Source organism: Balaenoptera musculus, chromosome 2 (assembly GCF_009873245.2).
Source record: "Balaenoptera musculus isolate JJ_BM4_2016_0621 chromosome 2, mBalMus1.pri.v3, whole genome shotgun sequence".
Taxonomy (NCBI): domain Eukaryota; kingdom Metazoa; phylum Chordata; class Mammalia; order Artiodactyla; family Balaenopteridae; genus Balaenoptera; species Balaenoptera musculus.
In genome coordinates, this window is record NC_045786.1 from 12,935,380 (window position 1) to 12,960,980 (window position 25,601).

At 42.3% G+C, this 25,601-nt stretch overlaps 1 protein-coding gene across 1 annotated transcript in view; it reads left to right on the forward strand.

Annotated features, from left to right (window-relative positions):
- Positions 1–25,601, forward strand: part of PIP4K2A (phosphatidylinositol-5-phosphate 4-kinase type 2 alpha) — a 175,843-nt gene that overhangs the window by 81,334 nt on the left and 68,908 nt on the right. The window contains 2 exon segments of the mRNA XM_036843779.1: positions 20,968–21,065; positions 22,293–22,389. Coding sequence (XP_036699674.1) covers positions 20,968–21,065; positions 22,293–22,389 — 195 coding nt within the window.

Genomic DNA, 25,601 nt, shown 5'->3' on the forward strand with positions numbered 1-25,601 from the left:
TTATTTAACTTTATTTCTCATCTGCTCAGTGAGAATAATCCTACGTCATTGTTACGAGGGAAAAAGCAGGTATATAAGAAGGTTTTGGTGGGGACAGTTTTTAAAATGAGCTGTTGCCATGGCCAAGCGAGTGCTGAGCCGTATACCTGCCTCTGGCCAGCACAGATGTATCAGGATCAAGCTTCTTCCTCACTCGTGATCACTAAGTGCTCCAGCAGCAGAGGGCCCGCTGGCTTCCTGGGGGGAGGGTGCGGGGGAAAAGAGGGGGAGAGGATTCTGTCAAAAATACCTGGGGACTTTTTATTCTGCAGAACACACAGCCAAATTCCTGTTCCCCACCACAGGGCTAGTGGATGGGTAAAGATCGGTGCATTTTGAAAAATCCCCCATACAACGATGTACTACTCCAGCTATTTTTGATCACACTTCATGTGGATGAAATTTAAGCATGCTAACATCTATACTTCTTTATACATAATGTTCGTATGCAAATATTAATGTTGTGTACATGTTACAGCATCTCCAAAAATGAAAAATGGTAAGATTAAATAGTTTAAAATAATTTTAACACTATAAAAAGGTCTTTTGCCCTCATTAAAAATGATTAATTTTTGGGCTTCCCTGGTGGCGCAGTGGTTGAGAATCTTCCTGCTAATGCAGGGGACACGGGTTCGAGCCCTGGTCTGGGAAGATCCCACATGCCGCGGAGCAGCTAGGCCCGTGAGCCACAACTACTGAGCCTGCGCGTCTGGAGCCTGTGCTCCGCAACAAGAGAGTCCGCGATAGTGAGAGGCCCGCGCACCGCGATGAAGAGTGGCCCCCGCTTGCCGCAACTAGAGAAAGCCCTCGCACAGAAATGAAGACCCAACACAGCCAAAAAAATAAATAAATTAATTAATTTTTTATAAAAGATTAATTTTTTAGTGAGAGAAGTATACTGTGTGTATTTGAAGGAAAATTTGTCTTAATATTGATTTTTTTAAAGCTACCTCTAAGGTTCCATGTATTTTGATTTTATTGGAGTATAGTTGATTAACAGTGTCGTGTTAGTTTCAGGTATACAGCAAAATGATTCAATTATACATATACATGTATCTATTCTTTTTCAGATTCTTTTCCCATTTAGGTTATTACAGAATACTGAGCAGAGTTCCCTGTGTTTTATAGTAGGTCCTTGCTGGTTATCTGTCTTAAATATAGCAGTGTGTACCTGTCAATCCCAAACTCCCAGTCTTCCCCGCCCCCCGCTTCTTGGTTTTAATGGCTTTTAATGGCTGAAAAATATACTCACAAAGATTTATAAATGGAAAAAGAAGAGGTGTATCACTAGCCATTGTCACTAAATCATCATATGCCTTGTCTCGGCCCATCCTGCCTGTTTCAGTTGACTTGACAAAGCTTTTAGTTGACTTTCAGATGTTAAATTTTAATTTCCCTGAAAACTTTTAAGTTTACTGGAAGGTATTGTTGTTTTTAAAGTTTTAACAAATGGGTTCAGCACCCAGTAACAAATAAGCTTTGAAACTCTTTGGCAAGATTTCTAATAGGCTAGAATATTCTACTTCCAAGTTTTTGAGTGTGCTGATATAGGAGTTTTCAGATGGCACAGTTACATTGTTTTTGGCTACAAGATCACAAAACAGTGGAAACATTTCCCAACATCTGTTTTCTTAGAATCTTCTCTTTTCAAAGCTTTGGTTTCTCTTAAAAAGCAGTTATTCTCTTACCCCATGTTGAGTCTTACCTTTACTTTGAAAGGAAGCTTAACACGTGTTTATTTTTTTGCTTCTCAGTAGCATGCTACTGACAGGCACCTCCCACCCCTGCAAAGGTCCATGAATTTGGAACATTTGTGTTTTTGCGAAGGAAAAGTGTATGACTCGTGCCTTAAATTCCACAACTTTTTAAAGTACACGGGCTCTGCTTCCCTCTCAACCACACACAGTGGTTCTTTGAATATATGGGATAATTTAGCAAATACCAAAAGCAGAAACATGTTAGAATCCTCTTCACTTTGATGCAGCTATAAAGCAAATCACGCAGGCTGCATAATTTGTTCTCATCCTCAAGTCTTAAAATACTGACCAGTATTTTCTATGTGTCTGCCAGTAGTATTTGCTGACAAAGGAACTCATTTGAATTTAGTGCCATATTGGTTTTTCATGTACTTTTGGCCATTTTTACCTTAAGTGGGAATAATGAGTGGTATGTGGTTTTTAATCCTCGGCTGTTAAAGGAACCTAGAAAGTAGCTTCAGTATGTTAATCATTAAATTCGTTAACATTTTTGTGGAGTGCTAAACTTGGTAGTTTAGTATTACATGATGTTAAACATCATTGAAAAAACTACAGCTGTTTGTCTTTGGTTGAGTGCTTAGTTTTTAAACGACTTGCCCATTTTGATAGCTGTCCTCCATCTGTCATCAGCTAATGTCTCAAGGTACAACACACTAAGACTTAGGGAAGTGCACGTATATCAGTTAACCAAAATGTATGGGAGTCCACATTTTAAAGTCTTCTCAATAATTTCAGTTGTTCTCGAACTATTCTTGTCCTATCTGATTAAATCATCAGTTCTTTGACCTCATAAATAGTCAGTGGAGAGAATGTGCCAGAAGCTCAGCTCTCTGTTAGCGCTGCCAGAGTCTTGTTAACTGGTGCTTGTGTTTTTAGTATTAGTTTCACTTGGTGGTTTCTTTTCAGGTATCCTCTTAAGCACAGGTCTGTTTTTCGAGGGTTGATTTAGCTTAGTTAAATCCAGATGGTATGTTCTGTAAATCCACCCAGGTGGGCACATGTAAAATGCAAGCCATTGCAACACACCAGTCATGGACAAAGCTGGGGTGTTTCCCACTGCCAACCCCTCCACTGCCAAGATGTGGGTTCCTACTATTTCTTCAGGTTATCTCCCCTACAATATACAGCTCATGACAGTTTGATATATGGATTGCTGAGGCCATATGTCAAACTGTAAAATAAATTTTGCGAAGGTTAATTTTCTTAGATAAAAGATAAATAGAAATAGAAATACTCCAATCTCCTTGCAGGGGAACATGCCCCCCTTGCGGGGAACCATTGACTTGGAGTTACATGATATGCCCCTGAGGTAGAAACTTCACGAGTGCTTTGGTTTTCCCCTCCATCATTATTATGAGAATAACCATGTGAGGAACTTCACCTCCACCCCAGACCCCCAAACCTGCTCCTCTAGCTTTTAGGTACTTCCTATAAGTTTCATATACAAATATATGAATGTATAACATTTCTCAAAAACAGAAATGGGGGTGTATTAAAGGCATCTTGCTCTTTTCATTTCATACTGTTTCTTAGAGAACTTTCCATATTAGCACACACAGATATTCATAATAATAATTTCCCCTGGTATTTACCCCTATATTTATAGGTAATAAGCTTATCCTGTTGTTTATGAATTTGTCAATTATAGATATCACCTGTTGACTTTCTGCCATGATAGATGATGCTATAGCTTTCCTGTTCCTTTTCATTTCTCCTTCCTTCCCTCCTTTTGGCTAAAATAATACACAGCTTTTGGTTAAAGGAATAGTGTTCGCCTTACTAGGCCTCAGATTTTTTTGTTTGTTTTTGTTTTTTTTGCCGGGTGGGGTGGGTTTTGGCTGCACTGCACAGCTTGTGGGAATCTTAGTTCCCTGACCAGGAATCGAACCTGTGCCCCCTGCAGTGGAAGCACGGAGTCTAACCACGGGACTGCCAGGGAATTCCCTGCCTCAGTTATTTTGAGTACTTTGTGAAGTACTGAATTTGGTGACTTAATATTATGTGATGTTAAATATCACTAAAAATTGTGGATTTCTTTCAGTCCTTTTCTTCCATATTAGAAGCTTTCCTTCTATATCTGGTGGTTCATTGCTATCCGTTCAGATTTCAGAATGAGATGTTGGAAAACAGATCCCGCCCTCTGGACACGTGGCAGCGCCTGACCTGCTGGGCTTTTACATGAAGGTGGGTGGGGAGTGGGACAGCCTTTCTCTGGGGTCTTTCCTTCTGAAAGGCGTGGCCACCGGATTCGGGTGTGTCTGGAGCAGAGCAGGGAGCAAGGGCTGAGGTCCCAGGGGTGACAGCGGAGATTTCCACTCCTCCCGTGCCCCAGCCCAGCCCTGCTCTGGGCCTGGTGTTCCCAACTCTGAAGCCTCCTGGGTTCAGTTCTCTAAAGAATCCATCCCCTGTCTCCCACGGGGAGCCGTGGTTGGCAACGGCCAATGCACTTTCTGTTACCTGAACCCTGGGCGCCTGGCCTCTGCATCTCTGAAGCAAAGTGGCCATGGGCACTGAAGTAGCATCTTTCTCTCCTCTTCTATCAGTTAACAATCCTCCCTTTATTTTGTTGTCTCTTAAAGATTCTTTGACATTACTCCTCTTATGTTGTCTGTGTTACAGTTTTCTTTGTTAGGGTTGTTTTTTCCATCACAAGCTTCCTTTATTGTCATTTTAGCAGGGTTTCTGGAAGGGAAGGAGATAAAAATGCATGGTCAATTCATCACTTGACACGGGAATCCGGGAAAGCTATATAAACTGCATAATGGTAACCTTCCTCATATTGTTCTTTCTTGTGCAATAAAACAAGCCGCCCCTCTGTTCTGCTGATGGAAAGGAAAACAAAAGTTCAGCCCTAACCAAATCAGGAATTCAGTGCTTCCCTTCTGGAATCTTAATATAGGTCCCAACTGCTGAAAAAATCCTTTTTTTAAGAAAAAAAATGCTGAACTATACATGTTCATCCCCTTCTCCATCATCTGGTAGGTTTTATTGATCATGTGTGAGTGATAGGTTTTCTAAATGCATGCGCCCTCTCACTGGTTTTTCAGCAGATGTGGTCCCCTGGGTGTACCGGGGAGATAGCTGTCTTGCACACCGGACTCCTCCCTGTCTTCTCCGTAGCCAGCCAGGCCCCACTCCTGGAGGGCTGTGGGACTTAGGGACCCCTGCCAGAATTGCTGCCAGCATCGGGTCTTCCAGTGCCTTATGGAAGCCTCTCTTTCACAATCCATCTGGGGGACTCTCCTTTGAGGGTGACCTCATTGCAGGATGAATATCCAGAAAGCCATCAGGAAGTATTAAATTATTTTGGCATGTTAGATCTCTGGCTATGAAAAGTAAAATATGTTCATTTGAAACTTTCAGGATCAGTTTCCGGAAGTGTTGTGTCCTTGCCGCTGGCATTCATCTCCCCCACATGAAGGAGGTTTATATTCATTCTATCTTCACTAAGTGTTTGAGTGTTGTATTTGGATGTCTTCGATGGCAAGTGTCAGAAACCTAACTTCCGCTGGCTTCGAGGGTTGGTTGGTTTGCGTATCTGGGAGGGACGGCGTGGGTAGGCTGGCCTCAAGGTACACTGGGTCCTCTCATCTCCACCTGGCTCTTGTCTTTCTCATTCCAACTTTCCTGTGAGCACCCTGATGCTCCTCTGGAGACATAATCACAGGCAGCTGCAGGCGTACCTCTCCGTTTAGCACCCCTTCCACGTCTTTACGTCGATTTCAAGGAAGGCCCAAGATCATGCCTGTTCTTGATCATAATACTGGAGCTGTGGCTTATCTTTCTACCTTGTTCCTGCCCTCCTCCACCCATATTAACGCCACACTTCATGAGGTCTTCTATTTCTTCTAGGATTAAGAGAATCTCTGTGGACAGTTGTTTCACGATTCATTTATATTTGGGAGACTGTCTCCTGCATGCCAGGCACTGGAGCCCAGGGGTGGCCGAAACCCTGGGATGAGCAAAGACATTAGGCCGAAGACTGTAGGGAATGGTGGGGCCTGTGCCCAACTAGGGGTGCATCCCTGCCACTACTCAGCGCCGGCTGAGTGATGCTGGGCAGGATGCCAGATCTTTCCTTTTTTCAAAGAAGCCAGAAATCTAAATCGGTATGTAAATTTTCTCCAGTCTGAAAAAAATTGGCGATTAATTCAGATATTTTCTAAGTCACAGTCTAGGCCAAACAGTACATCATTTGCAATCTCTTTCTCTTCTCCAACTCACTTTTTAAAAGTATAAAGCGAGATCAAGAGAGTTGGAACAATTTGCCCAAGGGTAGGCAGTGATGAAGTGGCAGGCGGACCAGGGCTCTGTCATAGGTCTCCTGACTCCAAGCCCGGGTTCCTTTTGAATGGACCACATTCACATTGTTTTCATCAGCAAATTTTTCTTGAATTTTTTTAAAGCCTGTATTACCTCTGTAATAGCCTCTAAATCTTTGGTCTATTTCAGTAATTTCATGTCAGAGTCTTTGGGAGGTAAAATTTTAATGTGACTTCATTCTTTTGGTTGAAGTTGGCCAGAGGCCAACCAGTAAGAAACACCCATCAGAAGTGTCTGATCGAGCTTGAAGATACCACGTTGACAGATGGTCTACGGTAGAGTGTACGTCTCTGATACAATTTAAAGTAAGATTCTAAGCAAGAGTTTAAGTATTCCTGATGATGTTTTAATTTTAGTCAAGTAGCCATTAATCAAAAGATTGATTTAATGATCCTTGTTCAACAGAAAAATCCCCTTAAGGCTATTAACTTGGGCTTTTGAGTTCATAGATGCTGGAACCGCAGACCTTTGTACTCTGATTCACATCTCTATCCAGCTTTGCTATCGGAACACTTTTATTTGGCTCGTCAAAATAAAACATTCCTTTTCTAGACATCTAAAGGTAGCTCACATTTCAAAAGAAGGCTTTAATTGAAGTATACTTGTATCTTTGCTTTTGTCTTATCTGCACACAGAAAGATATTAACTTTTAAAATATGGTCTTAGAGAATGAGTGTTGATGGAGCAGTTGTTGAAAATTGACCTCTTGCCTCAGGACAGATAAAAACACAATTCACAAACATTTTTAACTGCTTGTTTTTTCCTACCTCTGTAATTGACTCTAATTTGCTGTGTCTGCTCCTCTGAAACCTCAGAACTTTCAAATTGCTGTTCAATTTGCAGTCTAAGTTGTAATGAGAGCCACACCTTTCCAAGAGCGGGCTTCATGCTAGAATCATATTGAGACATCAGTGTTTTAAATTCTTAATTATTTCAACCTATATTCTTTACAAGATTATAAAACTATTTCCAAATGAGAGCTGATGTTCAAGTTAATATATATATTTTAAAATATGGAATAAGAAATTCGGTATCAAAAAGTAAAAATAAGATAAAAAATTTTAGGTGATCTTCTCCCACTGCCACAAACTTGTTAAGAAAATTAGTAGAAAAAAGTCCTTTTATGATATTCTTTGTTCTAAGATTGTTATGGTTACTACCACCATCATAAAACAGAAACTTCAGTATATAAATTGGTGGTGGTATCCCCATTTTACAAACAAACAGATATAATTCAAGAATTTTTTAGAAGTCTTCTTTAGAAGGTATTTGGAAGGGGTGGTCATAGGTATTGCACCTAATTTGGACAATTCTGTATACGCCAGGCAGTCTACCTAATTTCTTAAAGTTTGTTATTATAACCCTTAATGTTATTATATCTCTTTGCTTCGTGGCTCCTCCCCAAGCTCCCGCTCCCCACCCTTTCCAGAAATAGGGAGGCAGATGGTCTGGACAAGAGCATGGAGAGACTTGTACAATCTTGGTGACCTTTTCTAGGTCACGCTATGGAAACTATTTTCTTAAAACTGTGCCTGAGGTCATTTTGTACACCTTTGGGGGAGAACCAGGGAAAGTTCCCATTCACATTTAAACGACCCCTGCTGTTTGTGGAACAGGGACCAAAGCATTAGACCATCCAGCTGTAATTTGTTCCAATCGCTCTTGGAACACCCTCAACTATTATCTCTTGGTAGTAGTAATTTTAGTTTCGACTCATTCACTTCCTAAAGCCAATGAACCCTGGGGCAGAAATGTTCAGAGTAAATTATTGGGTGGGAGGAATCCTTCTCTGCTTATCTACCATAGAGTCACAAAGGAATTTTGTGGGTGTTTTTTAGGATGAGTCCAGTAAGTGGAAAGTATCTATTTTCAGACACTGATATGAAGGGATACGGAGAGGAAAGAGATTTTTTTTTTTTTAACGTTAATGGTGAATTTGTATCCCTTTTTTTTTTAAATTGTGAAGTCAGGATTCTTTTGTAGAAGCTAGATGCAATTGCAAAACTTGTAAAGTCTAGGGGATCTGGTATGACATATTTATTGATTTCCCTAAGAAATTAATTAAAGTTAAAATAGTATCCAAAATTACAGTCATGTCACGTTACACATTGTAGTTCTTTTTCCCATTGGGTCGTTACTGATCTTGAATCCTTTGTGCTTATCTTGCTCAGTTTTCTCATTGTTCAGTCTACCCACTTTATTATTATTATTATCATCAAGTTGTGTTTTAAAATATGCATTCATATTTAAGTGGTAGGAAGTGTTCAGGAGATAAAATACGCCTGGTTCAATCTGTGTCTTGAGATCTTGAGGAATAAGTAGGCCTTTTAAGATAATTCCCACTCCTGCCATGTCTGACTTGCTCCCATCTGGGACGTGCTCCACCCACCAGCGCCCCTGTACCAGCTTCCATACCCAGCACCAAACCCCGCAGCTTGACATGCTGGATGCCTCCTGTTTCATCTGAATGTGCCATAATTTGTAGTGAATTGTCTATTATAATCAGATTAAATATCTCAGTGTCTACTACATGTGAGAGATTTCCTTTTCTGTTTTTTTTCAGTCCTTTTTGTGTAAGCTTGGCTGAATGAAAACCAATACAATTCTGCATTCGTCTGGGAACATAGTATCTAGGGTGCATATATCTGAATTAATGAAGTGTCATTAATAACGCCTCACAATTTATAAACATGTTTTTGACTGAAAAAGGTCATATAAATTAGTGAAGCTGATTTTTTAAATGTCTCAGTGTGAAATGGCTATGTGGTGACATGTCTGTATGCCTTCACTTCAGAACCATTACCAGCTGGGTCTCGCTTATTTATTCCTTGTCCAGTAGTTGTTTATTATTCCCATTTTTGCAGCTTAACTGCAAACTCGGTTTTCTTGCCAGTGTGAATTCAGTGTTACCTCTGCAGGAATGACACCCGTTGCAATCAGCAGATTTAATACACAAAACAAATAAACAAAAGCCATGTTTTGCAACATTGGAGGTGACTTGAGTGGGATAGAAGTTTGAATGTTTTGCTGAAGAGAGCGATCAAGATACCTTTTGTGAGCTGGGTCATATAGTATTATAAAAGGAAAAGTAAGTCACATGAGTTTTACTGTACCATGTGTTAATCATACTTTTCATAAGGGAAAACTCAGCAATTTGCTTTAATAAATAATTGCTTTGGAAATCAATTTCATATCCTTTAAGGATACTATTTATGATTCATTAGGATTTAATGAAACTTTGAGGAATATTTATTTTCTCTTTTTTGTGTATTTTTTTGTTTTTTATTGAAATATAGTTAATTTACAGTATTTTCCCTTTTTTTGAAATGACAAGGGATGTCAGAGAAATGAAAACTTCTCGGTGATACAGGTCTTTCCAAATTTAGATTGCACTTATTAAAATCACAGCTGATGTCATTGTAGATTATGGCGCATATTCAATTAAATATGCATTTAGTCATTTATTCTAAACATCTATTTAATTACTCCTTAAAGAAAAAAAAGGAAAGGACTCCTTTAAAAGTTTTTAACATGATGAAAACTTGAATTTCAGGTGGACGGTTTCTGACGTTGCTGTGACTCTTGCCTCAGAGGCTGTCAGGATCTCCAAAGGATCTTAGGGTCAGCCAGCCTTGCTCTCTGACTTGCATATTTGAGGTAACTCATGTGAGTTGCCTGGCTGAGGAAGGTTTAGTCTGGACTAGTTTACCTAATCTTACTAAGCCTCAATTTTCTTATCTGGAAAATGGAGATAATAATAATAGTAGCTACTCCATTTGGTTAAAGATCAGATGAGATACTGTGTCTAGAATGTTGAATGTGATGCTTGGCAGGTGTCCACTAAGTATGAGCAGCAAGGTTAATGCCAAGTATTAATGTGAGTCAAGGCCAAGGGGAGCCTAGACCTCACCAGCTCCCCCCATCCTCCTCCCTCTACCATCCTCCATGTCAACAATATCTTCCCCTCTACACACTCTCCCCCGACTCTAGAATTGTAATACAATCAGGAACACTTGGGCACTTTGTACTAAACCTTTTACTCACCCTCCCACCCTCCACTCTGCCCTTGTGTCTGTTGACATTCACAACAAAGCTTCTTTATTTAATGTCTTATGTTGGGCTCCGGCACTGTCCACACTGATGCCCAGTGGCTCAGCGGAAAGTCTGGGCTGGTCCACACCAGTCTGTTGGACTGGCACAGTATAAACAGGAACAAGAGGCCCTTCCCAGGGCACCGGGGAGAAGCCTACAGCTTCTCTGTGTGGGAGTATCTACAGTATACTTTTACGATCATGAGCTTTATAGGACTATGAATGTGACTGTCAGCACAAATAGAAAATGAAAAACTATTTGCCCAAGTGGTTTGACAACTATTAAGTATAAAGTGGTATTGCACCTTTGTTGTGAGAGTTTATTAAATATTTGCAACCTGAAGGAACTTTAAATGTTGCCTTCATAATAGAACTAGTGCTTCCAATTTATTATTTAACTAACCTAATAAAAGTTTAATAAGTAAACTCCAAAAGCACTTTTATCTCCATAAATTAAAAACTATTTGGATTTCATGATGCATGCTTATTCCTGTGGGGTGTGTTATTTTTCCCTTCAAAATAGTAATGGTTAACACAAATCTTTTTGTTTTCTTTCATGAATATTATGCAGCATATATAAATGAAACTATATATGTGTGTGTGTTTCCTATATGTATAGAATATCTATAAAGACAGGAAGAAATGTATAAATGCCTTGTTAAAATACTGATGTAAGCTAATGATAATAAACCATTATTAGTTGTGCTACCAGTTTCGAGGTAGGCCATATAGCAATAGAATGGTTGAGCTAGGTAGAATGCCAAACTAATAAATTAAAATTTTCTCAGACTGAAGACTTTGAAACCCAAGAATTTTGTCCTAAAGTCTGAAAGTTCACAGCCCATTGCCCTATGTGGAAGACAGAAGTTAACAAATAGAATCAACTCAGCCTTATTCAAGATGATAGCTCATTGTCATTATCTGCATCAGCTCATTAATGTGAATTAGAGACAAGGATATATTTTAGTTGGTGTGATGTCGAAGTAATGGGCTACAGGAGAGAATTATCCAGGCCTTTCAATGATCAGGCAGCGCTGTTATTAATATTTTGGTAAAACTTATGAATGACTGGTGAGCCCTATATATATAAAAAAAAAATGTGCTTATAGAAAAAAAAAGGGGGCTCACGGATACACTATTGAAAATATTGTTCACTACTTAAGAGCTTCTTTTAAGTGGTAGAGCCTGTGGTTTGTGAAGTGTTTGTTCACAAGTCATTAAATCTAGCTATTCACCTGACCAAGGGGTGCGGGGAGAGGGGTGGGGGTGGTGGCGGGCGGATGGAGAGAAACCCAAAGGAAACATGAAGGCATTGTGAAGGAAGGGCAGTGCGGAAGAAATGCGGATGCAGTCGCTGTCTAGTACAACTCAGTGACCAGCTCCTCCTCGATTATAAAGGCACGGCCGTACCAGGGGGTGCTGTCATCTGCACAGTGAGACATTAGCACAATAGAAAATGAAAAACTGTTTGCCCAAGTGGTTTGACAACTATTAAGTATAAAGTGGTATTGCACCTTTGTTGTGAGAGTTTATTAAATATTTGCAACCTGAAGGAACTTTAAATGTTGCCTTCATAATAGAAGGCACGGCCGTGCCAGGAGGTGCTGTAATCTGCACAGTGAGACATTAGCATTAGACTCGGGGATCGCTACGGGTCTCTGCTATTTTATTTATTTATTTATTTGTTTGTTTGTTTATTTATTTATTTATTTGGCAAGATGAAAAATATTTAATACACAAAGCACAACAGAATCAACAGGTATTAAAAGCATTACATAGTGCAAACACCAAAAAGATACAGAGCTATTAACTTGGCGGTGCTTGTAAAAGATGAGGCAGGAACTCATGAAAATATCTCCTTTGCTAAGGGTTTCTTTTAATTTCATCATAATTGGCTTTGATTTCTCATCTCTTTTCTTCTCAAATAACGAGGGCCAAACATTCCCTCCTTCCTGGGGAGCTCTTGGTTTGTGAAGATGGAACTTGTCGAAATGTATTTAAATGAAACACTAGTCACGTCTCTCCATCCCTCCAGAGCCACATCGGGCTTCACTCCCTCCCAGAAGCCCTTCCGCACACCTGTCACAGGTCCCTGCCCTGAGTTCCTGGGACACTTACTGTCTGGACTCCAGCTTTCCTTCTCTGCTGCTTTGTCCTTCACACTGTGTATGTGCTGCCCCATCAGCTACAGTGGGAAACCCTTTGTGGTCAGGGATGAGTGCTTTGTACTGACCTTCCATTTCTGAGTGATTATCCTAGAATTAATTCCACTGCTCTTTCCGTGACACTTCGTGTCATCTTTCTGGCACACCCGACCAGCAAAAACCTCAGACCGGAAGAAGCCGAATCCTCCTCTATCAGCAGCTTCTTCCTGCGGCGCGGCTCTGGGGAATGCCACTCCTCGGGTCCCCCTGGTGCCCTGTACACTAACCATCGCTGCCAACGGACTCCCAGCTCTGCCCCAGAGCCCAGCCCATTTCTCTCTTCAGACTTGTTCTCCCACATCCTGCAATCACTTTTTCCGGTTCTCTGTGTTCTCGCTAAGCCCCCGCACCCCTCGGCCTGCCTCTCACCCTCCTCCTTCCCAGAGAAAAGAGGAGCCAGTGGAGGGAACCCCGTCTCCCCTGGGGCAGGTTCTGCCACGCTGCACAGCTCCTGCCCCCCTTCCCTCTTCCTGATGGAGGAACTGCCTCCCGAAAGCCATTCCCTCCAGGCAGGCTGGGAGCCCGGAGCCCGCACCTCCCCAAGAAGGAACATCCCCTCTTTAGACTCAGCCCCTTCCTCCATCCCTCACCCCTCCGCATCTCTCTCCTTCCAGACTTCTGAAAACCTAGCCAGATCCGGGTCTGCCTTCTCCCACCTGCCCCTGCTCTCCTCAGCGTTCCCCAGCCTGGTTTCCTTCGCCGTCCTCCAGCAGAGCCCCCAGCCCGAGGGCCCCAGGCGCTTCCAGCGGCCATGTTACAATCGTCGTCCTGCTCCGCTTCTCAGAAGCGTTCGCCACTGTTCGCCCCCTTCTGTTCCCGACTCACGCGCTCCTGCCTGCCCACGGGCTGACACTGCTTTCGTTCCCTCCCTCGCCGGCGTTCTTCCTGTTGGCCTTCCCAGGCTCCTCCTCCTCCTCCAGGCTGTGAACCCCGGTGCTCTCCGGGGCTGCCCCTGTGGATAACCTGTGTCTTACACACAATGTGCCTGCTTTCCTCCCTCCCACCCCACTCCTCGCCTCCCCTGGGAATGTCAGAGCCACAGGTCCACCTGCCTGCCTGACACACTTAAGGTGTCTCAAGAGCACATCAAATTTCACAAGTTCAAAACTGGACTCTTCCCTTGAAGTGCGCCCTCTCGACAGATGCTCTGCGCTGTCCTGTCCCACAAGCCCGTGTTTATACCCGTGCTGTATCGCCAGAACCTTCTCCCTTCCCCTCCGCCCCGTCCGTCCTCTCCTGGAGCGCTCCTGTGGCCTCTTACAGCCCTTTTAGGCGGTTCAGCGCCATCCCGTCTCGTGCGCCTGGATTCCTGCACTCCTAACACATTAAGCTGCCGTCTCTCCAGTTAACTGTACCCACCCCCCCCAACCCCGCTGCAGGGCCTTGCACCTGCGACCCTGCTTCCTGGAACCCCTGTCCCCTGCCCCCTCCTGCTCCAGGCTGGCCCCTCCGTCACCTCCATCCCCGCCCTGGGCCACGCCTCCGTCCCACTTGCTCATAGCCTGACGACCTCCTTCCTTCTGACACTTGTCATTGTTGGAGCTTTACATTTGTGCACTTCTTCAACTAACATGTGGGCCCCTCTGGCCTGTGGACCTGGTGAACACCGGTCTCCGCACGGCGCCCAGCAGAGCGGATGCTCACATAACAAGGATGGGTACGGAACACGTATCGATGAGGGAAATTCACCGATCACACATTCCATCTGGGCTGCAAGGTTTTCATGTTTTTAGAACAAAACATTTTTCAGAGCAGGATCTCCAAAGTTCCTCTTTCCCTGCTGGCTTTCTAAGGAAGATACTGTTACCAACACAGATCTCAGGAGCACAAGAGTGGAATGGCTGGATTTCCATGTTCCTGCTCCCAGATGGGGTTTTGCTTTCTCAGAAATCACTGGAAGCAGAGATGTGACAGGAATCACTCATTATGCTCTCTCCAACTTTCTTCTGTATAATTTGGTGAAAGCAGCATGAAGTTGGCTGCTCTTTCACTTTTACCCTGTACATTTCCTTTGTTTTTATTTATTCTCTTCTATTTCCGTAAGATATTGAGAAATGGATTTAATTGCCATCCAGCTTCATTCTAACTGTACTTGTCACAAGTCTTGGTTTCCAGTTCTTATTCTCTCTTTTTTTTTTTTCCCAAACTTTGATATTCCAGTGCTAGCATAAAGAGATATAGATTTTAATTTTTTACAAATATACTCTGAGAATTATTTAATATTATAAGATACTTGAGTAAACTGAATGGGAGAGATTATATGATTTTAAATCAGTCTAGTGTTTTGGTTAAGTGGAAGTTTCGTACATTTTTATGGGCCATAACACAAAGGAGATTTTAATAATATAGTATAGAATGGGCTAAAAGTGATGCCTGATTAAGTTATTGCCATAATTTGATAGGAACAGAATTGTAATTTGGCTTTGCACAAATGCAGTTGATATAGCGTTATCCCAAGAAAACTGTTTGCTTGGGAAGGTTATAGAGATCATCAGTTTATAGGGGCTGAGGATTAACTGGTGGTTGTAATGAAGGTCGTTTGAGATGAATATAAAGTGGTTATATGTTATAATCCAGTACAATGCACTTAGGGGATTATTCTGATTATCTTATTCTATAATTAGATTATGTCATTTGCTGTTTTAAACATCTGCTGCTGTTTATAGCTGTGGTCCCCAAACGGTGCCCTGGGGCACTGCAGCAAATTCACAAGGAGTACCGGGGGGAGATTTTAAAATTTCAAGGGAAACATGGCGCTCTCTGCATCCGTGAGACACCATGCAAACTGTTACTTTGAGGGAGTTCACAATGTCAACTTTGTACTGCTTCCTGTAGCACAGTGATAATCTTTGGGAAGCTGGAATCTCAACGGTTATGTGGGAAAAAAGCAAGTACCACGCGAAAGTCAACGTGGATCCAGAAATGAGGGTGGTGGTATCCAATCTGAAAATTTGTGCAGTGCTCAACATAATTCTATACTAATTATTATAAGTAGTAAGTATTGTATGAATATAGTAATGTAATATATATTTTATAACTGTAGCTGATAGTTTGCATGTATGTTTTTTTGTCATAGGGTTTTTAAAGAAGTATTAAATTTTTAGGCCAGTCAATTCTTTAACATGATTCAAAAATCAAAAAGCGTAAAGAGAAACACGGTGAGAAGTCTCCCCCGTCTTGGTTGATGGCAGCTGCATCTTCTAATTGTTCAGACCGAAGCCTGTGAGTGGGCCTGAGCTTCTGTCTTTCTGACACCCCCGCTCAGAGCTCCAGGAAATCATGTCTCTACTTTCCGAAAATATCCACAATCTGACTCCCCGTCTCTAACTACACTGCTGTTGTCCTGGTCAAAACAGGGTATCACGGGACTTCCCCAGCGGTCCAGCGGTTAAGACTCCGCGCTTTCACTGCAGGGGGCACGAGTTCAATCCCTGGTCGGGGAACTAAGATCCCACAGGCCACGAGGCGTGGCCAAAAAAACCCAAAAAACAAAACAAACAAACAAACAGGCTAATACTACACTTGGTGTAACTGGTCTCCCTATTTCTATGCTTGTGCCCACCACCCCGTCATCTTTCTAAGCCCTGAGTTCATTGATATCATCTCTTTATCACCCAGAAGCTGCAAGAGCTCCCATATCTCTCAGAGTAAAAGTGAGTCTTTCTAGTGACCCGGAAGGCCCTATTGGAACCCCTTGCCTTTACCACTGATCTCAGCTCTTACTGTTTCTCCCCTCACATAATCTGCTCCGGCCACACTGGTCTCCTTGTTCCAAGCATACCAGGCATGTCCCTACCCCAGGGCCTTTGCACTGCAATGTTAAATCTCATCTCCTCCAAACTCTGGCCTACTTGAATCCACCCTATTTTAAATACTTCAGTGACCCTCACCTGTGCACTGATGGGCGCTCCCTAGCTCTTTTGTCCTGCTCTTTTTCCTTTTTCCATAGCCTTCTAACATAGTAGATAATTTACTTCTAACACAGTAATTTACTAAGTTTATTGTTTTATCTTCTGGCTCTTCCACTAAAACAGAAGCTCCAGAGGGCAGTCATTTTAATGTTTTGTTCCACAACGTATCCCAAGCATCTGGAAGAATACTTGGCCATAATATAATAGGTATGCAACATATTGACTTCGATATGTTGTTTAAAAATCTGTATCTTTCTTAATTTTGTGTCTGTCTAAACTGTCAATAAAACCACATTCAAATGTTCCTCTATAATGATGGATTGCCCATTTTCCCTGAGGTCCTAACAATTTTTGCTCTATACTTTCAGGCTAATTAGGTACTTATAAAATATGAATCCTGTCTTCCTGGCTAATTGAACCTTTTATCATTGTGCACAGACCTTCTTTATCCTTAGTAATCCTTTGTCTTAAAGTTATTAGTTTATTTGATACTAATAAAAGTAGGTAGCTTTTCAGTAATTTTTAGTACTATTTAATATATTTCTTCTGTCCCTTAGCTTTTGATGTATTTGAGTTCTTATGTTTTAGGTGTGTCTCATGCACATAGCTTACAGTTTTTAATTCATTATGACAATCTTTATGTTTAACTGCTAGCCTATTTATGCCTATTGTGATTATGTATATATCCAGATTTATTTATATCACTAACTTTCTATTTGTCCCACTTTTGTTGTGCAAATTTTTTTTCTCTTGCTTGCATTTCATTTTTCTTTTTTTCTTTTTTTAAAATTTATTTATTTATTTATTATTTATTTTTGGCTGCGTTGGGTCTTTGTTGCTGTGCGCAGACTTTCTCTAGTTGCGGCGAGTGGGGGCTACTCTCTGTTGCGGTGCATGGGCTTCTCACTGCAGTGGCTTCTCTTGTTGTGGAGCACGGGCTCTAGGTGCGCAGGCTTTAGTAGTTGTGGCACGTGGGCTCAGTAGTTGTGGCTCGCGGGCTCTAGAGCACAAGCTCAGTAATTGTGGCGAACGGGCTTAGTTGCTCCACGGCATGTGGGATCTTCCCGGACCAGGGCTCGAACCTGTGTCCCCTGCACTGGCAGGTGGATTCTTAACCACTGTGCCAATAGGGAAGCCCCACGTTCCTTTTTTTAAAAATTGAGTTTTGTTTTCTTATTCTGTTTTTCCCCTTCTACTAGTTTGGAAGTTATCTACTGTGTTTCTTATTCTTTTAATGTTTGCCCTTGAAATTGTAGCATAATACTGAAAGTCTGCAATTAATATCTTACCTCTCCTCCTGAACAATACATGAGCATTATAACCGTGGCCATCTACTTTCCAGCTTACATCCTGTTGCTATTCAGTGTGTATTTCTGTCCTTTTTAATCTCATAAATTAGGCATTATTACTTTATATAGATGATGTTTACTTATATTTGTCCTCATATTTACCAGTTTATTTACTTACTAATTCTTTTTGTTATCTCAGACCTTCCACCCACAATGTTTACCTTCTTTCTGAGGTAATAGAGTCTAAATAATGTGCTTCTAAAGCTTGTAAGTTCCTTTAGGGAGGTGTGTTGTAGATAAGTTCTCAGTTAAAAGCCTTTATTTTGCTCTCATTTTTTTGAAACATAGTTTGTTTGTTTTTTAAATTTTTATTGGAGTACAGTTGATTTACAGTGTTATGTTAGTTTCAGGTGTACAGCAAAGTGAATCTGTTATACATATACATACATCTACTCTTTTTAAGATTCTTTTCCCATATAGGCCATTACAGAGTACTGAGTAGAGTTCCCTGTGCTATACAGTAGGTCCTTATTAGTTATCTATTTTATATATAGTAGTGTGTATATGTCAATCCCAATCCAATCTTCCAGTATATTGAAAGATAGTTTTAATGGGTTTGTCCCACATGTGTTTTTTTCCAGTATCCTGAAGCAGTAAGTCAGTTCTGACACTGTCTTCCTGGAGATCGAATCAGACCCCACAGGTTATTAGCCCACTCCCGCAAGACTGCCCCTTCCTCGACTTCAGTTACCACTCACAGGTCCAGGTTGTTACTTGGGCTTCTCACCAACTGGCTGTAAATCAGAGGTTCCCACAGCCTCCTCCTCCAGTTCCATTATTTTGCTAAGCAGCTCACAGAACTCTGAAAAACATTTATATATGTTTACCGGTTTATCATAAAAGATATTATAAAGGATACCGATGCAGAGGTACATAGGTCCCGAGTGCAGGAGCTTCTGTCCCCATGGAACTGGGGTGCACCACCCTCCTGGCATATGGATGTGTTCACCAACCCAGAAGCTCTCCAACTCTTATTGTTCAAAAGTTTACATAGAACTTCATCTCCAGCATCTCCCTTCCCCTTCCCTGAGGTCAGTGGGTAGGGCTGAAAGTTCCAACCATCCAATCACTTGGTCTTTCTGGTGACCAGCCCCATCCTGAGGCCATCTAGGGGTCTAAACCTAAGTCACCTCATTAGCATAAATTCAGGTATGCCCCGAAAGGGCTTCTGGTGAACGACAAAAGATACTCCTGTCACTTAGGAAATTGCAAGGGTTTTAGGAGATTTGTGCCAGGAACCCGGACAATGATCAAAATATGTTTCTTATTATAGCACAGTATACAATTTTATGTTGACAGTAATCTTCCACTCTGAGGATATCATTCTACGGTCTGTGGGCTTCCAGTTTTGCTGTTGGGAAGTAAGCTGTCAGTCTGATAGTCATTTCTTTGTTGTGTTCTGTCTTTTCTCTCTGGCCACTTTTCTTCTCTTGGTTTTTGGTGTCCTTTAGTTTAGCTGCAGTGTCTCTAGGTGTGGATTTCTTCTGTGTACATTAGGTATTATGCATCTACAGATTTAGAACTCTCACAGTCGCGAAAAATTCTCAACCATTACATCTTCAAATATTATCTCTTCCCCATATTCTGTATTACTCTCTTCCTCTAAGATTCCATTTAAACCCACTCCACTCCCTGTCTTAAACCATTCTCTCATATATTACGTTTCCATTCTTTCTGTCTGTGGTATTCTAGGTAGTTTTCTCAGATCTACCGTCTGGTATACCAGTTATCCAATCTGCTGTGTAAATACTAGGTGAGAGGCTTTTTGTTTTGTTTTCAAGTCAACCATTATAGTTTCCATTTTGTAAAATGTTTATTTGATTCTTTTTCAAGTCTGATTGGTCATTTTGAAAGTCTCATAGTTTACTCATTTTTGCTAGTCCATCTCTTACTATCTTCATACATTTTATTCATAGTTTTTATTTTTTATTCTGTATCTGATTGTCCTACCAGCTGAAGCCTTGAAAATAATATCAGTTTTTGTTTCTGTTGACTCCCACTCTTGTTGTCTTTGTGAACTCATATTTGGTTGAACTTAATTTGTGGGAATCCTGGAGGTCTGCGTTAAGGGTGTTTTCTTCCAGGCCCCATTTACATTTACTTCCACTGGGTTTTGGGACCACTTTCACTTCCTTCAGGGGTCCTAGTTTAATGTTGAAGTCTTGGGTTGAGCTCCGCAGTTATCCTTTGACCCAAAGTGTGAAATTGGCATCTACCTTCAGAGAAGCCCCTCCTTTCACACTTACCTGATGGTCACCACATGCCCTATGGACGATTAAACTCACTTTAGGGGAAAGAAGGTCTTGAAAATTTCCTTCTACTTTCTGTGAACCCAGCAGTGGGTTAACAACTCTGCTCTATCAAGAAACTCATTTTGTTTGTTTTTGTAACTGAGAACCCTTCCAAGTATCTTACATTTACTGGAAGTATAAACCTTTAAAGTGGTTTTTATTACTAGCAACCAGGGAGTTATCACTTGGGCGCTAAATGCAAAAATAATTAACCAAGAGAAGGTTCAACTTTTTCAAAGTCAGGTGTCAAAAGCCGTCCCTGTCCCTGCCATTCACTGGAATGTAAACCGAAATGAATTTAGCCTTTTGTTCTCTGTAACCACATAAAGATGTGCCTTTGTCTTGACCCCTGGCCAACCCACCTCCCTCTCATCCAATCCCAGGGCCATATGCTTCCTTCCTTTCCTTCATGAAGGTTCCTCTTCTGGTAAATTCATGCCCTATCCCAATACTTATTTTTAACTTAGTTCCCACAAGAAAGGTAAAGACCACATGAATGGCAGTGTTCCTTTTTAGTACCCCAAAGTGTAAAGAAATAGTCTTATTGATTAATTCAACAAATATTTATATCAGAAATTAAAAAGCCCTCTTTCTCAGAGAATATTTTCTTTACAGAAGGAAGTTGACCTGGACATGGGATCAAAGGAGCTCTGGGTCAAGGCTCTGGAGGGGCAGTGGGAGGGTGGACGGGGAGAAGCAGGGACCGCTGGCCCTGAGGGTTCACCCTCCAGAACCCCTCCCTTGCCCCTGCCATCCCGGGGGCCAGCGGCAGACAGGGCTGAGCCAGGGAGTTGCAGCCGATGTGTGCTGGGGGGCAGTGGTGACGGCTGATGAAAAGAGTGGGGAAAGCGGCAGAAGAGATGATTCGGGACCGGAACAGGGAGGAAGGTGGGCCAGGAAGTGCAAGCATCCACGAGGTTTTCTTGGTAAATTACATGTTTAAGTCAAGCACTTCCCACCTAGATACTTACAACCTGTGCCATTTATTTTATATTTTTCTAGATCAATGAACTGAGCCATGTTCAAATCCCTGTTATGTTGATGCCAGATGACTTCAAGGCCTATTCAAAGATAAAGGTGGACAATCACCTTTTTAACAAGTAAGTAGAAGCACGACCTTTTGTAGAACTGACGTGGCTGCCAGGAGTATGAATTTGAATTTGAATTTTTGTGAATTTCTATAATCACGTTATTTTTCAATGGGTGGGAGTGAAGTTTTGCTGATAAAGTTTATCCTGTGATAAACATAACCATCTGTCATTTTCAGAAAAGCAACAGCAGGCCCTCTTGGGTAATATCTTTTTGCATATGGCATATTGTTCTCTATGAATATCTTATATGTTAAAAGTGATATTCTCATTACTATTTAAGTGTTTGAAGCTGTAAATTGCTTGGATTCTTTTTTTTTTTGGGCAGCTATGGACCTCAGCTCTCTTACACAAAACTCTCCTGATGATTCCTTTATGAACAGAAATGACTACTTCCTAAAACAATAAAGAATGAAGGTGCATTTTTATAAAACATAATTGGATGCCATGTTGGGCATTGAGACTATTTCTCACTCTTTTGAATATCATTTTAGACATCATTATGGACCACCTTCTGTGTCAGGCAGTCCATTGAGAGCCAGACATACACGGATGTATAAGAAACAGTCCTGCCCTCGGGGGTTCACAGTCAGGCGGGTGGTTGAAAATGGACACATATACAAATTACCATCACTTAGTGTGTGGAGTACCACAGTGGGGGCAGGGGGTGTGTGTTTGCGTGTGTGTGAACACAAAGGGGGAAGCAATTCTGAATGAGTGGGATGAGCCCCAGAGAAATCCCTCCCACGTGAAGATCAATTGTGAAATTCCTTAATGGGGCCATTGTTCTAATGTGAAGCTGATGTGTTAATTATTCTCATAATGCCCTTTAAAGGTTGACCTTTTGAGGTGATCTTTTCTATGCGAATATAGAATGTGGTATTTATATAAAATATAAAACAGGTCGATCCAGGAGTGAGAGCAGTCTTGTTTTGTAAGCTTTCATCAGCAGGCAACCCAGGACCAGTGTGGGAGCACTGTTAGTGGCTCTCTGTGCTGCCCTTCCCTGACTCGCCAAGCTCTTTGCTTTTCCTTCACCGTTTCCCCTGCGTGTCTGTCCCTCCTGTCCCCCGGATCCTACTGTGGGCTCTGGTTGGCCCCATGAAACCCACGTGTGCCTTCTGTGGGTCGGGTCGGGAACCCCAAGCGTTTCTTTGGCTGCAGGAGAGCATGATGGTGGCAAATTCAAGTCTGGTTCACTCTTCGTACGTCTGAACTTTATTCCACAACCTGTTTCAGAGAAAACATGCCGAGCCACTTCAAGTTTAAGGAATACTGCCCGATGGTTTTCCGTAACCTGCGGGAGAGGTTTGGAATCGATGATCAGGATTTCCAGGTGAGTTGCTTTCGTAACAACATTCGTTTCACATGGGTTTCATCGTGCCTTTTGCTCTGTAAAATAGGATTCACGTTTTTGTCATGACAAGTAATTAGATAATAGTAATTTTCATTTTGTATGAGAATTTTTCAGTGTTCTTTCTGAAATAATGGGTTCTTTCAGTCAGGGACCACTATACAATATGATTTCAGTAGTCCGCAGAAGAAATTATTCTTTGGGAAGGGAGCAAGCCTGTGAGTTTTATATAATATTCTCACTTACAGATGAAAGGATTCTGCCCGCCGCAGAGCCTCCTTTTGATTCTCTGCCCTCAAACGGGTTGGCAGCCCCTAGGGTTGTGTCTGTGTGTTGAATTCGCATTTCCTTTCTTTGTAGAGGCCACTTAGGAATCTTAGAAATTTGTTTCCGTTCTTGCTGATTTGCCGCTTTTCGAACTGGCCCACCCTGGCCCTCGCCGCGGTATTTGTCAGAGGCCCCCTTAGAGCCCGCAGTGCCCCGCGGTCTGGGGACTGCAGCACCGCCGTCACCGTCAGGAGCCCGCCAGTCCCGGGGACGCTTCTGTGCAACACCGTCTCCTGCTCTTGCGACCCACCGTGTAAAGATGTGCGCCGTTGCTTTTCTCCCCACGTTTGCCCAGTTCTCAGTTTCGACTTTTAAAATCGCCGTCAGATCTGCTGATCCCTGGTCATTTCTCCTGAGAACGGACCAGGCGTCAGGTACCTGATTTTCACAGAGCTGGCCAGATTCGTAAAAGCCAAGGATTTTTTTAAAAGCAGAAATCTAAGTCAGGAGATACAAGGGCTGCTTTCTAGTCTTTTACGGCAGGCCGTTCACTTTACTGTAAGAGTACTGACTTATTTTAAATCCGGTAAACACTTTCTCTCGTTTGCCCCAAACCAGAAATCCTAACTTCTCCTGCATTACGTGTCCTGTTGCCGCCCTGGGTGACCTTACAAGGTGAATACTGGCACAGCTCACCCTGTACTTTCCCTTAAAGAACAGGCCCCTAAGGCGAATCAAGCTTAGCTAGCATGCTTTCTTACACATCTGTGGGCCTCCCTGCCCTGCCCCATTGTTGAAAGTTTCCAAGAATCTCTCACAGGCTCACTCAGGCATGAGAAGCCTTGAAGCTGCCACGTTTTGAAAAAGCAATGCTGGCCAGGCTGCCGGTGACGTTCCCTCCTCTGTGGACGTGGCCGAGGTTTCCACGGAGGTCCAGGCTCTGAGCAGAGGCTCGGGTGCGCCCCGGGGAGGGCTGAGGGGAAGCGGGCGGGGAGGATGTGAGCCCTCGGTTTGCTTTTAAAAACTGCGATGGAGCCAGCGTTCAGGTGTGGGCTTCATGTGTAGGAGAGAAAGAACTTCGATCACACTTGGACTTGAATTTACTGCTGCAAAAGCCAAGTCACCTTTAAAGAATAAATTTTGGAATAGTGAAAAAGCCTTGTATAAAATAAAAAGGAATAATTCTACATTATGTAAGAACTGTTACGTTTCAAGAGGCCATGTGAAAATAGTGTGCTTTGAAAAGAATGAACAGCTGATAACTTTGACACCCTAAGAAAATCTCCTCTGACTCTGCTGCTACATTCAAGTGTGTTCCTTCCTTTGTGCCCCTCCTTTTTTTTTTTTTTTAATTTTTAAAAATAAAATAGCTACACTGGCGTTTCACAGAAACTGACTTTCAGGCCCTGTGCTACAGGATCTTGTTAAATTCCTCAAGTCATTACCACAGTGAAGTCCTTATATTTCTTCTGAGAACCAGCCCTCTTAAATGAGATCCAAAATGGATCCATTAGATCCTTAGTTGCTGAAATACTAAGACACGAACCGGGTTTCCCTCTCTTTTTTCCCCCTAAAAACAAAACCATGTAAGTTGATATTTAAGTAAGTGCAAATTGCTGATACAAACTTTGAAGGCCAATTAGGCGAGTGGAGGATGATTCACACGGAACTAATCGGCAAGTTAAGCTCTTAGCGTGAGAGATCAGTACAAGGGAGAACCGGTGTGAGTGTAATTAATCATTTGAACACCACTCCTTCCCTCAGCCAGGTGCTTTTGACATTTAGATTGTTGCTTTCTCTTTGGCAACTGTATTTCTATTTAAAAATAAAGTGGGTGTTTACAGTAACTTTAGTAAACCAGACATACACAGTCCCTCTGCATCCACAGATTCCACCAACTGCAGATCGAATTGCAGTTGGAATCGGCGGATACGGAATCTGCGGATACGGAGGGCCGACTGTACTGGCTTCCCTCCCCATTTCTATGTTCCTTTCCCAATGTCTGTACCTCTTAAAAATTTTTCAGCTGGGGCAGGGCCCCTGAGTTTAAACTGAAGGTAACATCGTACACATGGGGCTTAACCCACCTTGTTGGCTGCTTGGTTTGGAAAACGGAGGAAGTTGTGCCAACAGTGGCTCTGGCTTGGTGCGTCTGAGTGTCTGCGCAGCGCAAGCCAGGGAGGCGGAGTGCTGTGCGCTTGCGGGGGCCGGCGGGGCCATGGTCTCGGCTGTTCGGCTCACCACTGCCCGGACACTTCATTCACCATGGCCAGAACAGGTAACAGGTATCAGTTGACACCTAGTGCCAAACTGAACTCTCTTTCTCAATCTGATTTGAAAAGTGGGATCAATGACCCGGCGTCTCATCATCTTTGGAGGCGCTGGATTGCTGAAGGGGCCCAAGCCCCTCACTGTTCCCCTTGCGTTGCTCTGTTTAATTTTCTGAAGCGCTTGCTTATTGGACAAATGACTTTGAAATCTCTGTGGCGAAAAGGAGCCTCCACCGGGCGGTTCATTTAGTCTTCAAACCTTCATGCTATATCAGATGGATAAATGTTCGCCACCTGCCTTGCGTGTGTGTGAATGCTGTTTTGCTGCACCTGAAAAAAGTCAGTATCGATCCATCTGATCAAAGTAGAACATAGCAATTAGCCAACTTAATTGACCTCCGTCAGCCAACTTAAACTTCTTGAAAGGAACTGAGAAACATCCCTGCTGTCTCCGTAAACATTTGTATCTTTCCTCTGGTTTTGATTTCTTGAAAATGTCTTTTAAAAACAACTTCTTTTTCTTGCTGTTAAAGATAAATTCAAGCAACAGTTCTAGAATACTCATTATTAACAGCAGTGTCACTGAACATGCATGTGTAAACCTGTGTGCGTATGTGTATGCGTGTATGCTCAGTGCTTTCAGATTCAAAATCTTCT